Here is a 16377-nt window from a genome sequence, read left to right as displayed (position 1 = left end):
AAATCGACTTGTTAGTTGAGTGAATGTCAAAAAATAGAGAAAGGACTTTTCTTTGAAATTAGCCTGTTCAGTGCTTTAAACCAAGGTGTTAAGTGTTTTGTGACTCTCCCATCCTCTAAGTCATCATACTTTTTTGTGAAATATTTTTAACTGAAATACCTATTTATTTTTTGAATATTTTTTTTTTCATACAATATAAATAATATAAAATATTATGTTCATGATGACTAACACAATTCCAGTTTAGAGAAATCACTGACAGACATTTATACAATGTGAAACACTATACTAGTAGCTGCTTTTTTATTTAAAGTGTTATAGGAAGCCAGAGTTTCTCACAGCAAGAGTTAACCTGAGCCAGAATGCCAGCCCATCACATGGCACATTAGCACACACACACACACACACACTCAACAAAGCAATTTAGCATTATCAGTTAACCCAAAATATGAGCGATTCTGTTCACTATTAAATTTCAACCAACTTTCAGTGAACATACCAATTTATATTAGTCTTTCATACTTTTGTCTGCTGTTTTTACTGTCAAAAAAGTCTTCTCCTCTAACTACTGTAAAGCTTAAAACTCCATGCTTTGTCCAGTCTCAGGCCATAAATGCACACACATGCATATTCCTTTTAGAGCATATTTAAGTATACAGGGAAATTTATTATTATTTAGTGGTACTGTAATATTTTAGAAATTGTTGCTATGCTACTCTATTGAGTTTAATCTTTTAGAATCATAAGTGTATATTTATAGGTAAAGTTTTTGATTTTTTGATAGTTTTAGATAGTATTGGTGAGGGGTTTATTACAGTAATTTCAATTATCTGACAGTGGCCTCCATTTTCTTACTTATAAATAAGGCAAATTGGTTTTGATGTGGATAAATACGTAGCAGTTGTCAATCCGACTGACACATAGTACAGTACGTACTTTTGTCTCCATTTTCAGTCATTTTGTGCTATCCTACATACATTTCACTGAATGTATCTGACAGCATGCACACCTCGGCAATAAGCTCCATTACTTAAGTAATTCGATTGGCAGCTGGCGGTTTAGCTGAGCAGAAGAATCAGCAGTTTGTAATGCCCACTGTCTGTTGCATCTCAGGAAGTATAGTTGCCAAACACGAAATGAGACACTCTGAGCAATCCCTGAACAGAGATAGCATGTGTCTCACAATTGTAAGTAGTGATGGATCCAGTATGCCTTTTTTCAACAGAATAAATTACTGTATCATTACCAAAAACTGTAGCATGCTTAAAAATAAAGTCAACCAACTCTACGTGCTTCTGGATCAGTTCAGTTTACATTTAGGTTAAATTATTTATTGTGTAATTTAAAGGAATACTCCAAAAGTATATTTTTAATACATTACTTCTCCATGTCATTTGTAGTGATGGCCAAGAAAAAAATGTTAATCTCATGTTTTTGTGCAGATTTCATAACAAACTTTCTGACAGAACGGGGCAATGAAGAACCAAAGCAACCAGTCAACAGAATCCCTGAAAAAAATCCCACAGTAGTCATGCTGCATACAAGGCGCAAAATGCATGCATTTTTTGTTCAAATTTTATATAAAAAATGCTTTCAGAAAACAAGAACAGTGCATGCAGAAGAAACACATTCACATGGGAACAAGCTTTTGAATTGAAGTGAAGCCTGTTGACCAATGAATGAGGGGGAGAGGCAGTTCCCGAACAGTTCGCTCTTGTCCCATTGGATTCAGGGATGGTTTTAATTCATAGCTGATAAGCCTATTTATTGGTATTGTAGTAGGGAGAACTTAATTGAAATGTGTACATATTACAGAAAAGTATAATTAAAAACAGCACTGTGTTAGCTAATTGATTTATTGGAATTTTTAATAAAATTATCTCCTTTATTAAGACTTATAAAATTACTATATTATTATCTTAACACAGTCCTCCATGTACTATATATTTTTGGGAAGAGATTTTCATGTGTTTTTTTTCTCACATTTTAGATTGGGAGAAGGAGGAAGCTGACAGGAGACTCAAAGAAAATACTCTTGAACAGGAACGACTTAACAGGGAGGAGAGAGAAAAGAATCTAAGGGAGCAAGAACAACAGAATATGGAAAGGATGGAGGAAGAGCAAAGAAAAAAGGAACTGCTCCTTGCTAAGATGAAGGAGATTGACTTGGAAAAAGACAGTTCTGACCAAATGTCCAGCTTTACCAACTCTAAAACAACAGGACCAGCTGAGCACTCTGTGAAGCTCACCCAGCTCTCAGAGAGTGTTGTCAATGGCTTTCCTTCTCATGCGGGTAATGGTTCTGTTCTCAAAACTGATGCCTCTGGTCGTAGAGGTCTCAAGAAGGCCAATGCTGGTGAGCCTGTCACTTTTGGCAGCTACTCTCCATCATTTGGAAAAGTAACAGGAAGAACAGGGTTCTCTAACCAAAAGAGTGAAATTGCTGAAGACAAGCACAGCTATAGCCCTGATTCAAATTCCGGTAAAGACAAAAAGTCAAATCTCATGCAGCAGTTGTTTGGAACTACTGTTGCTGCTGATGTCTCCACCAAGAATGAATTGTCTAGCCCTTTGACTCTGAATAAAATCACACCAGATCCTGGAAACACTTCAGTTTGGGAAAAACAAGGGCTTGGCACTAAAAATGAGGACGGTGTCATTATCAATAATGGCTTAACAACCAATTTAGCTAAAAGCCGCTCACGTGTCTCAGCAGGCCGGCCTTTCTTACGGGCAGTCAATTCACTGGAGGATGATATAGAAGAAGTTACACTTTAAGGAAAGTCTTGTGTTCAGATGCTTTGGTCCAAAATTTTCTAGTAAGTTTTAGTTTTATGTCAAACAAAGGTCTCTAGTCAGCATACAATTTTATCTTATGAAGAAATCCAACGTTTCCACTTGCACAGTAAGCAGCATGTGACTTGGGTAGTGTTTTGGGACTAAATTATATTCAACCCATATAAAATTTTCTACTTGCACTGAAGGTGGATTCAACTGAAGGTAATGAGCTTAAAGTGTAACTTAAATTCCATCCAGTAAATGTAGAATTTACTTTCTTTTAGTCCAAATATATAGTTTTTTAACATTTTATAGTACAAGTAAAATGTCTCCTGGAAAGTTCTGTTAATCTTATTTAATCAAAACAAAGCAGAACTTAGCCTTATAATTTTCTAATGAAACTATACCACATAGGCAGTTTTTTCCTTTGAATCAGGTAAGCTGTGATGTTTAGAATGTATCCACATTTTGAGAATCTCCTGAACATTTCAGGCAATCAATGAGTGATTCTAAATAATTTTATTGAGCTATAAACACCAGGTTAATGACCTGTGAGTCACTGTGTGTGGTCTTATGTATCAGAATAACAACAATGAAGGCACTGGGGGGATTGTGTTCCATGTGATCAAAATCTTGATTTTCTATCTATATAATGCACTCTTAAAATAAGCAATAATGGATATTAATAATAGAGTTAAATGATATTTACGTTTTCTTTAAAATGAAATAGCCTTTACTTATATTATCACAAATTAACAGCAGTACTGGATACTCTGAAAGATGTTTTTGTCTGCTAAGGAGAATGTTTGGCCCAAACAAAATGTGTGGTCAAGGTGGCCATAAAACATCTCTGAGGCACAAGTCATGTTTTAGCCATGTGCTACTTTGCTTTTAACTGACTTTTTTCTTTTGTTATATTAATATCAAGATCAGGAAAGGTTACCACCAAGAAAATGAAAGCACTGTGACTAGGTGTGTGTGTGTGTGTGTGTGTATGTATGTGTATATATATATATATATATATATATATATATATATATATATATATATATATATATATATATATAATATATATAGTATTATTTGTTCTTCGGAAGAGTAAACTGCAAAAAAGGTCCAACTTATCATAGCTTCCAAAGCAAACTTAAAAAAGTAAAAGGTTACTTAACAATTGACTGAACACCAGTCACTTAGAGTACCACTCCTGGAAACTTAAGAGTACACGCTACAGTTTAAGTAAGTAAATATGTTAGGAAGTTTGCATATTTATGACAAGGCTAATCCTGATTACTAGAAATTGAAATTTGGTTCTATTTCGGATGCTGATAATTAAAGCACTCTATTTCTATGTTCCCATTCTTACCTTTGGCTACATGCTGTGATTTGTGTCTGAAAGAATGAGATCGTTGGTATCACTAGCTAAAACATGATTTCTTCCAGTCCTGTGGAGCTCACGCTCTGCAACTCAGGGCACAGTTCAACATTTTGGAAAGGTCGTGTTTATAGAGTTCCCCAGGGTACTTTCTGTAGGAAGTGAACAGTGTACACCCAAGACACACCAAAGGGAATATTGCTTTTCATGAAGCAGGAGGAGCCGAGGGTGTTGCTGGGGATAGGAAAGTGTGGGCAGACCTGCATAGTATAATGCCACCATGGCCCTAATCAACACAAGGGAACAAAATGAGGAGATAATTAAAGTAATTTTGTATGGTTTGTATATTTTTGTGGATTCCAATGTTCTTATTGTCTGTTATTTATTTTAATATGAAATTTTGTGATTTTTAATAAATTCTTTGTGATTACACCTTTCATAATTATTTTCTTAACTGATTAATCGCTTTACTTTTTTTTTGATAACTTGATAAGTGATGTTGTATTTGCTTCTGCATTTAGTATACCATAAAGGTGTAATGGAATTAAATCTATTTAACTAGTTTTTTGCATTATATAAAATATTTAGGACATGGTACAAATTAATGCTGGTCAAAGAGAAGAAGAGTGAATGGTGAATGAGTCCGGGAGCACAGTGGCAGTGTTGAACACTGCTGCCTCATGGATCCCACGTCTTCGTCGTTGGCTGTGTGGAGTTTGCATATTTTCTCCTTTCCTTCGACATCTGGAAGACATCCATGTTAAGTTAATTGGCAGTTTTACACTGACCCGTTGTTAGTGTGGATATAAGTGTGAATGACGGACTTGGCACTCTACTCTGGGTTGATTTCTGCCCAGCACACAATGCATTGGATCCAGACTGCCCATGACACTGAATTACATTCCAGTTTTGAAAATATTAGTTTAATAAACGCCTCAATCTGTCAAGCTAGTGTGTTGAGTGTATGAGTGTGTGTGCATGTGTACATACATATACTACCGGTGAAAGGTATTAGAACGCCTCAGTTTTCCACTTTTTCTTCAAATTGAATCAATTGAAATGAATGACCTAAAATGGTGAAAAGCTAAACAGTAAACTGCCAGAGGTTTAAATTTAAACTTTTTAGGTTAGCACAATCTGAAACAAAAAGGAAAGATTAGAATATTACAAATGAGCAACAACTAGTATGTTACATCCTGCAGATGTTCTGCAGCAAATCAAGTAAATTCAGCCTTGCAAGTTGAAGTAAACAATTTGCACAGGTGTCCCAACTTCTGTTGATTACTTAAAAAACCTCTGTCTGTTTGAAAGCAACGGATTGTGTTACTAGACCTTCTGAAGTAGTACTTGGACAATATTACACTGTAGAAAGTTGTAAATTCCAGTGATAATGGCAAGAAAACGACAATCAAAAAATAAGAGTATTATTACCATTAAAAGTGTAGGCCTTTCATTTAGAGAAACTGCAAAAAAAAACAGTAAGTCCAGTGTCCTACACAATCCAAAGGCAATTGGAAATGAAGAAACTTGAATAGGAAGAGATCTGGCAGACCCAAAGTCACAACTCCAATCAGAAGACCCGTTTCTGAGGGCCATCAGCTTGTGTGACAGTTGACTTACAGCACAACAGCTTCAAGAAAACTTAACAGTGATCAAAAAAAAGCAAGTCTCAGTTTCTTCTATGATGAGGAGACTTTGTGCTGCAGGGTTAACAGGGTAAGCAGCAGTAAGAAGGCCATTATCCTTAAAGGATAAAATAAGAAAGTGAAGCTTCTTTGGGCCATGAAATACCGGCTATGGACTACTATAGACTGGAAGAATGTTTTCTGGACCGATGAGTTAAAAATTGGAATTCTGTTTATCATGCAGGGTGTTTGTACGCCTTTGAGTTGGTGAAAGGATGGTGCAGGAAGTATGATGGTCTGCTATTCTTTTGCTGGAATCGTTGGTTTCTGAATCAAAAGGGTTACCACAGAGTTTTGCAGCACCACACAAGACCTGGTCTGCATGTAGTAGGTCAGGGATTCATCCTATAGCAAGATGATAACCCAAAATATACCTCCAGGCTATATCATAACTACATTAAAAGAACAAGAAGGTACACTTCAAAGCATAGAATGGCCAGCACAGTCTCCAGGCTAAAACCCCTTTGAGGTAGTTTGGGATGAACTGGACAGAAGGATGAAAGGAAAGCAACCTAGACATGCAACACATTTGTGGGAACTTCTGCAACAGTGTTGGGAAGATGTTTGATTTCCTTTATAGAAAGAGTGACACGTGTGTTTAGCTGTTATATCAGCAAATGGTGGCTGCTTTGATTAATCAAAAATTAGAATAAAATTTTGTTCACCTAATGATTCCTTGACTTAATTTTTATTTGCCATTGTTTAAACTGACATTTATGTCGTCTCTTTCATTTATTCGCCTGTGTCTTTACATTCTTTCTGATCAAGACTGGATGGTTGAATGGTCCTATGAATTCTGTTCAAGTGCTGAGAACATTATAAACCCAATGTAAATAAAACAGTATTTTCAAGTCCTGTATAATCTTTAACCACCCACTAAGTGCTAAACTGGCCACCACCAGGCCAAGGTCACCAGAAAGAGCAGTAATTACATTGACATCATCACGGTCTCTGAGAATTTAGAATATTTAGATTTATACTTGATAGTTGACACTTTTGACTATCTCCACAGATGGCAGCAGAACAACAATACAATGCAGTGTAGCACACTAGTGAGCCCCCAGTATGGTGGAATATCCACGTCAACCTTTACAGATCTAGGTGTGTGTTTGTGTGCATTCGTTTCTTTCTCTGTCATCAAGCATATGCTTTGACAGGGAAAACAAGATGCTGGCTCTTGGCTTATTGATTTCTTTGTGTGTGTATACCTGTGTGAATACATGCATTTGCATGTGCCTCCATGTGTGCATATGTGTACAGTATATTTAAATAAATTATGTGTCTCAAAAACTACATTGGCAAACATTTTTCAAATATGTAGGCTTGAGTGTATGACTAAATGGAGCAGACTGAAAAAAATCCCAGTTAAACAATTTCTACATCAAACATCATTGGACATAAGTCATAAACAGCTTTTGAATGATATGGAGATGAATACTGGACCAAAAACAATAGGCTGGGAACTGTTAAAAAGCAAACACCATGCAACTTGTTTGAGTTAGAAGGATCCATTTTTTCAGAAGTTATTGTTGTACATACAGTAAGTCTCAGCTTTCAGGGCGGATATCTTGGAAGCTGCTTTTTGTAAATTTTTGTATCTTTTCTAGGATGTAGTTATACAGGAACTCTACAGATCAGGTCAGGTCAGATGGGAAGCATGCACTGGTACAGCACGTTGCCACACCTACCACAAGACAAAACAGCTAAGTAACCCGGTTGGCAACCCCTAAGGCAGAGACAGTCCAGTCCCCATCTATCTGCAGCAGGCAGGTGTTACGTGGGCATCCCCTTGGCCTGGTCCAGTCGCCTGGGTCCTCAACAATGAGGATCCTGTAAGCTGTAGTACCATAACTGATGCTTCCTCACAATGCTTTTAACGTGCCTCATTCAGGACTCCTTTTTGACCCAAAGTGAAACCCACATTATCCAAGTATTCTTGGAAGAGATACAATGCCAAAGGAGTCTCCAGTCACTGGATAGTGTCCATGTTTCACAACTATAGAGCAAAACAGGAAGCACCAGGACTAGACTTGGACCTTTGTCCTTTTGCAAAGATATCAGGAGAGCCACACACCCCTTTCCAGCAACCTCATGACCCCCCATGCTCTCCCAATCCATCAACTGACTTCACAGGAAGAGTCACTGGAGACATGAATGTATTTCTGAGGTAAGTAAAGCTCTCGATGAAGTTGACACTCTCTCTGCCGACAGACACACTGCCGATGGCTCTGCCTAAGAGGTCATTAAAGGCCTAGATCTTGGTTTTTATCCAAGACACTCACAAGCCCAGACACTCAGTCTCTCAAGTGCCCTGATCAGAGCCTCCATTGACTCCTTGAAGATCACAGCATCGTTAGCAAAGTCAAGATCAGTGAATACCTCATCATCAACAGATGCCCCACAGCCGCCTGGACCCCTTGACCCTGCCCAACATCCAGTCTATGCAACCACTGAACAGAGTAGAAGCAAGAACACACCCTTGATGAACCCCAGAATCAACTGGGAAAAGCGCAGAGGTTCTGAGTGTGTAGAGTATGACCTCTACACAAAGCAAAAAATATGTATAAATTTTAAGACGTGAAAACCAATTTCACTATTCCCGTTGTTTTGAATCATAAACTGAGCTTAACTCAGTAGCAATTTTGACCCCATTGACAGTATTTCCAATTACAGTGGAACCTCTGTTCACGACCATAATTCGTTCCAAAACTCTGGTCGTAAACTGATTTGGTCGTGAACCGAAGCAATTTCCCCCATAGGATTGTATATAAATACAATTAATCCGTTCCAGACCATATGAACTGTATGTAAATGTATATATTTTTTAAGTTGTTAAGCACAAATATAGTTAATTAAACCATAGAATGCACAGCGTAATAGTAAACTAAATGTAAAAACATTGAATAACACTGAGTAAACCTTGAACAACAGAGAAAACTAACACTGCAATAGTTTGCGCTATAGCGCTACCAACCGCTGGATAAAAACACTTTTTTTAATGAGTTTTAAGCACAGGGAAAAAATGAACATTTGAAAAAATCCGTAATTTAATAAACCACCAAGAAAAGTAACAGTGCAACAATGCAGGCTACGAACCGATTGCTGTAAACAGATGTGAAAACAAAATCAAGCCCAGTGCATTCTTTAACTGCCTTCCTACCTTATGCGTCCAGCTCTCTCTCTCGCGCTGCCTGTATGCCTGCGGCGCTGCCTCCGTGTGTGTGTGTCTCTCTCTCGTGTGTCTCTCGTGTGTGTCGCACTCTCTCGCTCTCTCCCTCTTGCTCGCTGCACAGGAAATGCACAGGGAGAGACTGAACATGTACAAACCGAAAGGGAACCTGGCTTGTTCGTATACCGAGTGTGTGGTCGTGAACCGAGGCAAAAGTTTGGCAAACTTTTTTGGTTGCACATGTACCGAGACGTACAGGTTTCACTGTACATGGAAGTAAAATGTATGCAAATAATATGTATTGTCAGTCGATTGATTTTTAATTGAATTGTGATGCTTTTTGTAAAGTGACTTCAGGATGGGATAATCAGAGAAGAACATTATATTCACTTTATAAAATGGTAGACTAAGAGGCAATTTGGTAAGCATTTGAAAAAGTAGCAAGTATGTTATGGATTTACATTGTAAAATTGCTCCTTAATTACCTTGGTTCAGCATGGCCTGTCCCATAACAGACTGGTTCTATAATTATATGCGCATTTATGAAGAACAGGTTACAACTGAAAGCAAAGATACAAACACAAACACCACATATGTATTACCATATTTATTAGCTGGTAGACTTTATAGAACTTTCCCCAGTATGCAGTGATTTTGGCGAAAACAGCTCCGTAGGATATGGTTTTCTGCATATGAGATGTGCCAAACTTGTTCTTCCACTTACTTTTTTACTTTTCTTTTATTTTTGAACCTTTATTTAGTTTTTGCTATTTTCATAACATTGTTGTGCTGCTATATTTATTTTACAGGCAATGCCCAATTTTAAGAACGTTTCTATTGGCAACAGCTTACCATTGCGAAAATTTGACAACTGGAAGTTACAACATTAGAGAAGCACGATCTCGTCTGGACCAACAAAAAGAAATCTTCACATGTGTAAGCCAGAATTCAAAGCCTTAGTAGCCACATGTTTGGTGTTATTTTTGACTTTGAGTTTGGGTTTTTGTGTTGAGTTTAGTGCAGTGACTGTCAGTTGTTTTGGTTTCAACCCCTGTTTTGTTTTGGGTATCTTACCTTTAAGGCAAGGCTGTTACTACCGTGGGTGCTCCAGGTAGCACTATGGAGGTCTTGGTATCAATTTCCAATAAAATTTATAGCAAATCATCTGGCTACATTATGGCTTATTTCATATTAACATGTACATTTTTAAAAATGTATAGGCATACTCATTATACTGTTAAGACCTCCAGCATATATTGTATAGTTTTGTTAATGGATATCTGATTCCTGGGTGCCATGTGTCAGTTTCTGTTTCCTATACCCTCTGTAGCTACCAGAAGGTGTCTGACTTATCTACAGAAATATATGGCTAGACAGCATTTGATATTTTCTTATATTCTACTTCACCCTTACACAATTCACTTGCTCCTTGACTATTCTCGAAACCTCATGAAATCCCAGTGGAACCTCTTTGTCTTATTTTTTGCACACAATCTCAAACTCGCTTAGTCTAAGTCTAGGTGATGGGCATGCTAGAGCCTGTTCTGGCAGCCTGGTCCGCAAAGCCATCGCAGGACTCGCACACACATAAACCCACATTGACAGTCAATTAGACTTGCCAGTTAATGTAAGCCACACGCCTTTGGATATGCAGGAATACCTATACTGATGTGGGAACATCCAAACTCCACACAGACAATGACCAAGAAAATCAGCTGTCAAACCCAGGGTACTGAAATGGTGAAGCAGTGGTATGAACCACTATATAACTGTACCATCATATATGAAATATTTAACAATTCTTTCATAATTGAATTTTGACATTTCTGTTTTCCCTTTTAAATGTTGCCTTCATATAGTCTTAAGGTCTTTCATACGCCTTATGATTTGTTTCTGTAAAGCTATTCTGAATTATATGAAGCATACTTTAGGTCTGCCCTATTGACCCTCAATCATCTTCACCATTAGAACACTGTTCTTTAAAGTTATTGTTGCATTTCTTCAAAATCTTCTTTTCTGAAATTAAATTTAATGGTTATAGTTTTTGTGCAATATCAATTCATCCATTTTCTGAACTCACTCCTTCCGATGTTTATGAGAGGCTTGAGTCTATTGACACAGAACCAGGCACAGGGAAGGAACAAGGGGCACATTTGCGATCTCGCCCATACTTGCTCATACTGGGTCACTAATTAACCCAGGGCCATTCCCAGGCATAGATGGGCTAAGCAAGCTCCTAGTGCGCCCACTAGTGGTCAGGGTACATTACTGCAGCCCCATGTACAGATTCCTATCTTTATTTTATTTAGAAAAAATTGTCCAGATAAGACTGGAACACAAACAAATGTGTGTGTTGTGTGCCTCAGCAGCACCTGCACTGTCTGCAATATGCACAGCACAATCTGTTGCTCAGGGCGACATGCCTTTTTTTTAAACAATACAGACCTACGAACTCAAAGTGAATGTCTGATTATATTGTTTTATATTACTTTCACATACTAGCAATGTTCGGTCTTAAAGTCTGATGACTTACACAATAACACAATAGTCCAACAATAGCAATAATGATGATGCCAATAATAATAATCCTTAAACCGTAGCATAGAAGAGACCACCATTGCGAAATAAAATTAAACGATCAAAACAGAAACAGGATGGTAGCTCCTGAGTGAACTGCTAAAAGTTGTTTTAACCCAAACTATGATCATCTCCAAAATGGACATACATTAAAACTTGTATTAAAACTAAGCAAATATCGCCATCTGTTGCTACCAACCTTTTGTGAGATTCTCTCTGGGCACGCTAAAGCAGTTTTATTGGATTGGTATTGCATTATTCATTAATTGCATGCACAAGCGTACAGTAAATAGGAATTGGGGGTAAAGATTCCTATTTAAAGATAATCATTATATTCTCAATTTCAGTGAATGTTTGTTATTATACTAAGTTTTAAATTTTTATTATTAATTTAAACAACAGATATATGTTACGGTAGTGATCTTTGTTAAACAAATATATATATATATATATATATATATATATACACAGTATACTGTATAGAGAGAGAGTGTCACCATCATCAAAAGGCAGACATTAAGCTTGTGGTTTAAATAGATAACTATAGAAACAAGCCTGTAGTTTTACCAATAATTTATATGTTTCTTTATTAATTCTCTTTAGACAAATGTTAAAAGGAATAAATAATGACTACTAAGGGTAGTCGATTCTTACTTATTTTCTGAAATGGCACCCCTCAAGAGCCTATTTTTCTAAAACGTTCCTGTAAATGAATGTTGCTATAACTCAACATTCTCAAATTGTGATTTGAGGTCCTAAATACATTGATCTCCTCGGCCTTGTCTCCAGGTCTCATTGTACAGGTCTGGAGTGATGATTCCTCTCAAAGTGAATGGGGTGGTGGGGCTCGCCTAGGGCCACAAAAATCCTAGGACCATCTCTGAATTAACCTATCCTACACGTATTTGTAGAAAAACTGGAATAAAAAGAGAAGGAACACACCAATATAAATGTGATAATTCCACTCTGAAAATATCTAGAGTGGAATCCGAACCTAGAAACCTGGAGCTCGGAAATAATAGACACAAATCACTGTGTCACCATTTCAACAATGATAGACTCTTAGTGACACATATTCAATACATATATCACTAATAACTATGACTTTATTTTACCTATTCAAATATGTGTTTATTATGGTGGTTTATGTCTTTTTTAGCATAAAATGCAAAGGCAGTTATTGTTGTTGACATGTCTGTCTGTCTGCTTATCCATCCACAGGAGACATCTTGGCTGCTAATGAACAATCGCATATTCATGAAGGATGTTTGCTAGGAAATATCTTGACTACAGAGTGCTGCACACATTTATGCCATTTCATAACCTCCCATTGAAAAGCACGTGCAAATTTTTTGAAATTGTCTATCTTAAAACAGGTAAACAATCTTTGCGACCTCAATTATTGACTATTCACACGTTCAAATTCAGAGACTTTCTTTCAATGTGAGTATTTTCCACTTTTACACATCTGATATCCTCTCCTGACAGCTAAACAAATCCCCAAAACATTTACTAGTTCAGCTGCAACTTTGGCCTTTTTTTTCTTTTCATTTTTTCCATTCTGTGGCAGTACATAAAAACAAAACACATCAGAAAGATGATCCTCTCTTCTCTTTGTGAGGTCCAAAACACACACTTCCCCAGTTTAGCTGCGGCTGCATTGCGTGGGTAAGCACACATGGCATGCCAGCCCTCACATACACGGTCTGCCCTACAACTTGAGACAAAGTCAAACCGTTTTGATTTTGTTCAAGTGAGCCACAGTCTGGTCAGACTGAGTTGCTGGTGATGTCAGGGAACACCATTGGAAGTTATGGGAGTGTGCCAGGACTGCCCCCAAATTGGTAAGATTATGTACATGAAGTCAGTGACTGAAAATTGCTAGAAAAATCTTGTGTGACAGAGACTTTTAGGAATACATGGCTGTAATCTATGATAGCTCTTGTCACATTTACAGTATACATTTATGATTAATAAGATACACCCATAGACAAATTTGTTGGTAGCTCTCCATGAAAAAGAGAACCCACAACTGTCTCTGAAATAACTAGAAAATGACAAAAGTAATTGGCACCCATCATTGTTTATTCCATATTTAACAAAAATCAGACTTTGCTTTGGTGTTTTGATTCAACAGAATATTTCAAACAATAACACAAATGAAAATGGCCTGAACAAAAAGGATGGGACCCTTAGCCTAATGTTTAGAGGCAATTTCTGAAAACGAGCAACTCCTGTAGCTCTCAATGAGACTTCTGTACCTGTCGACAGGTAGTTTGGCCCACCCTTCCTGTGCAGACTGCTCCAGCTGTGTCAGGTTTGAAGGGTGCCTTCTCCAGACTGCATGTTACAGTTCTTTCCATAGATGTTTGATAGGCCTATCACACTCTTTTCTCTTAGGAGGCTTTTCACCTCACGTTTGTGAGAATGGGCTCAAAGAGTAAGCGCCCATCATCTAAAATCTATTTTGATTGTAAAGTAAATATAGTGGCTGGAAGTTGCATGAAGATTTAGTCACTGCTAACCAAACTAAGAGGGTGTGTGACATCAGCGGGCATAATGAATACAGTTGTGTTGCATACAGCTTGTTAGAAAAAGTTAGGAAAGTGCAGGGAATCAGCATTGTTAGATTATTTTTATAGGGTAGTGCACTTGGAACCCTCAACCGAATCTCCTTGACTAGAATGTATGTCCTCTTTCCTAGAGGTTCATACATTTTTTCCACCCTTGACCTCCAATACTAAAGCAACATTTTCAATAAATTTATGAGGATGTACAATTTTGTTAGGGTTATTTGCTTAATCGCAATCCTTATTATTATGATTTAGATGAAGATTAAATAATATGTAAGGAGCTATTAATAAAGGAAGGAAAGGAAAAAGTGTTGGCTGCAATTCCAAAATATGAGACCCACAACTAACATATCCACATTCTTTAAATGAAGTAAATGAAGATATTGTGAAGGACAGCCGGGTCCCATGCCCGGCAAGGACGCCCCTGCTGCATCTGTTCCGGGGGAGCCACCATGGGCAGCTCAATACCTCCCCCGGGACGCTTTGTGGCAGCCTCCCTGGTGGACGACGATTCCCCAACCTGGCGCAAGGCTCCATGGGAGATGGAGTCCTCCACAGCCTGGTTGGGGGCTTGGATGGCCGCCAGGGGGAGCTGCATGGACTTTCCAGCCCAGCTGGTCGACTCGTCAGCCCCACCCAGAAGGTCAATTAGGACCAGGTAATCAAGCACCTGGAACACTTCTGGGTGGGGTATAAAAAAGGCCAGCCACCACCACTCGAGAGAGAGAGAGAGAGAGAGAGAGAGAGAGAGAGAGAGAGAGAGTGTGTGTGTGTGTGTGTGTGTGTGTGTGTGTGTGTGTGTGCGTGCGTGCGTGCGTGCGTGCGTGCGTGCGTGCGTGCGTGCGTGCGTACGTGTGTGTGTGTGTTAGTTGTGATATATTCAAGAAGTGCTTTTGGGACTGTGTTGGGCCTGTGGGACACGGGGAAGGCGTGCCCCATGGCTGAAGAAATAATAAAGAGTCTTTATTGAAGTACGTGCCTCTGCCTGAGTCTGTGCCGGGTCGGGCGCTATAAAGCACCTTTTACAATATGAAGACACAATGTAGGGTGGCATCATGGCAAAGCGTTTAGCAATTCTGTCTCACCAATCTAGGAAACTGATTTTGAAGTTTGGCCCTGGAGAGATTGCATTTTCACCCCGTGCTTGTGTGGATTGTTCCTCATGCACTTAGACGTCTTCAGGATGAAATCTGGTGTCAGAGTGACTGCTGACTTTGAAATGGCCAAGTTTGATGGGTGAGTGAATGTGCCGCACAGTGTACTGGCATCGCATCTAACTTTGGTTCCTGCCTTGTGCTGAGTGGTGCCATCATAAATTCCAGGTAGAGTGCACTGAAATATGTCAGTTCAGAGAATTGATGGATGCCAATTGTTTTTGGTTAGCCTTTATTTTTGTCCTTTCGTTTCTTTTCCCTTTGGTTATCTATCTATCTATCTATCTATCTATTCCTGAGAAGTGCCTTCCACAAAGTAAGGACATTTTTATTTAGTTCAGTACTAACAGGTTTGTGCAATTTTCTCTCATCATAGACCAATTAAAAGTGAATGTTAAAAAAAAAACTGCGGTGGGTTGGCACCCTGCCCGGGATTGGTTCCTGCCTTGTGCCCTGTGTTGGCTGGGATTGGCTCCAGCAGACCCCTGTGTTCGGATTCAGCGGGTTGGAAAATGGATGGATGGATGGATGTAAAAAAAAAAAATGTCCCAGTCAAGCTCCTTTAGATTTCACTGGCTTTTTCAAAGGTGGCAGCTTATAAAAACTGAAAACGATCATACATTTGAATGCTCCTGCCAATTTCTAAGTTTCCTTTTTAATTTTCCTTACAGTAAAACACTCCTGTTATCCTCCACTGTATTGTACATTGTAGGTCTGGAGGAAATATCTTTTTTTATCATCTTTGTATTCTGCACATATGAGTTTACAATATCACTCCAATGGAAACAAAAAGCTAACAGTGTAAGCAATGTCACTTATGAAATGCAGCATGTGAACAAGAGTTATCTGGAAATGTAATTATGTTCACCTACCTTTATGTCACTCTGATAAGGAAAACAAAATGTCAGCATTTTTACTTTTAAAGTACCTGTTCAATTGTCCATGGACTATAGGGAGAAGCTGGCCTACACTTTGGTTGCACAGTCCTTTGTTGTGAGATTTCCAATTGTTATTGTGTGTTGGAATGAAGCCTTTTAACATGTGACTATTGTTTTGTGTCTTCTTGAAA

General features: G+C 38.2%; 1 protein-coding gene across 1 annotated transcript in view; it reads left to right on the top strand.

Annotated features, from left to right (window-relative positions):
- The window catches only part of lca5 (lebercilin LCA5), a 109080-nt gene extending 105279 nt beyond the window's left edge, over positions 1-3801 (top strand). The window contains exon 8 of the mRNA XM_051925575.1: positions 1991-3801. Coding sequence (XP_051781535.1) covers positions 1991-2778 — 788 coding nt within the window. The 3' untranslated portion in view covers positions 2779-3801. The remainder of the gene's footprint in view (positions 1-1990) is intronic.
- Positions 3802-16377: the final 12576 nt, after the last annotated feature.

The sequence above is a fragment of the Erpetoichthys calabaricus genome, chromosome 3, assembly GCF_900747795.2.
Source record: "Erpetoichthys calabaricus chromosome 3, fErpCal1.3, whole genome shotgun sequence".
Classification (NCBI taxonomy): domain Eukaryota; kingdom Metazoa; phylum Chordata; class Cladistia; order Polypteriformes; family Polypteridae; genus Erpetoichthys; species Erpetoichthys calabaricus.
Note: the sequence above shows the minus strand (reverse complement) of the source record. Positions and strands in the feature narration are given on the sequence as shown.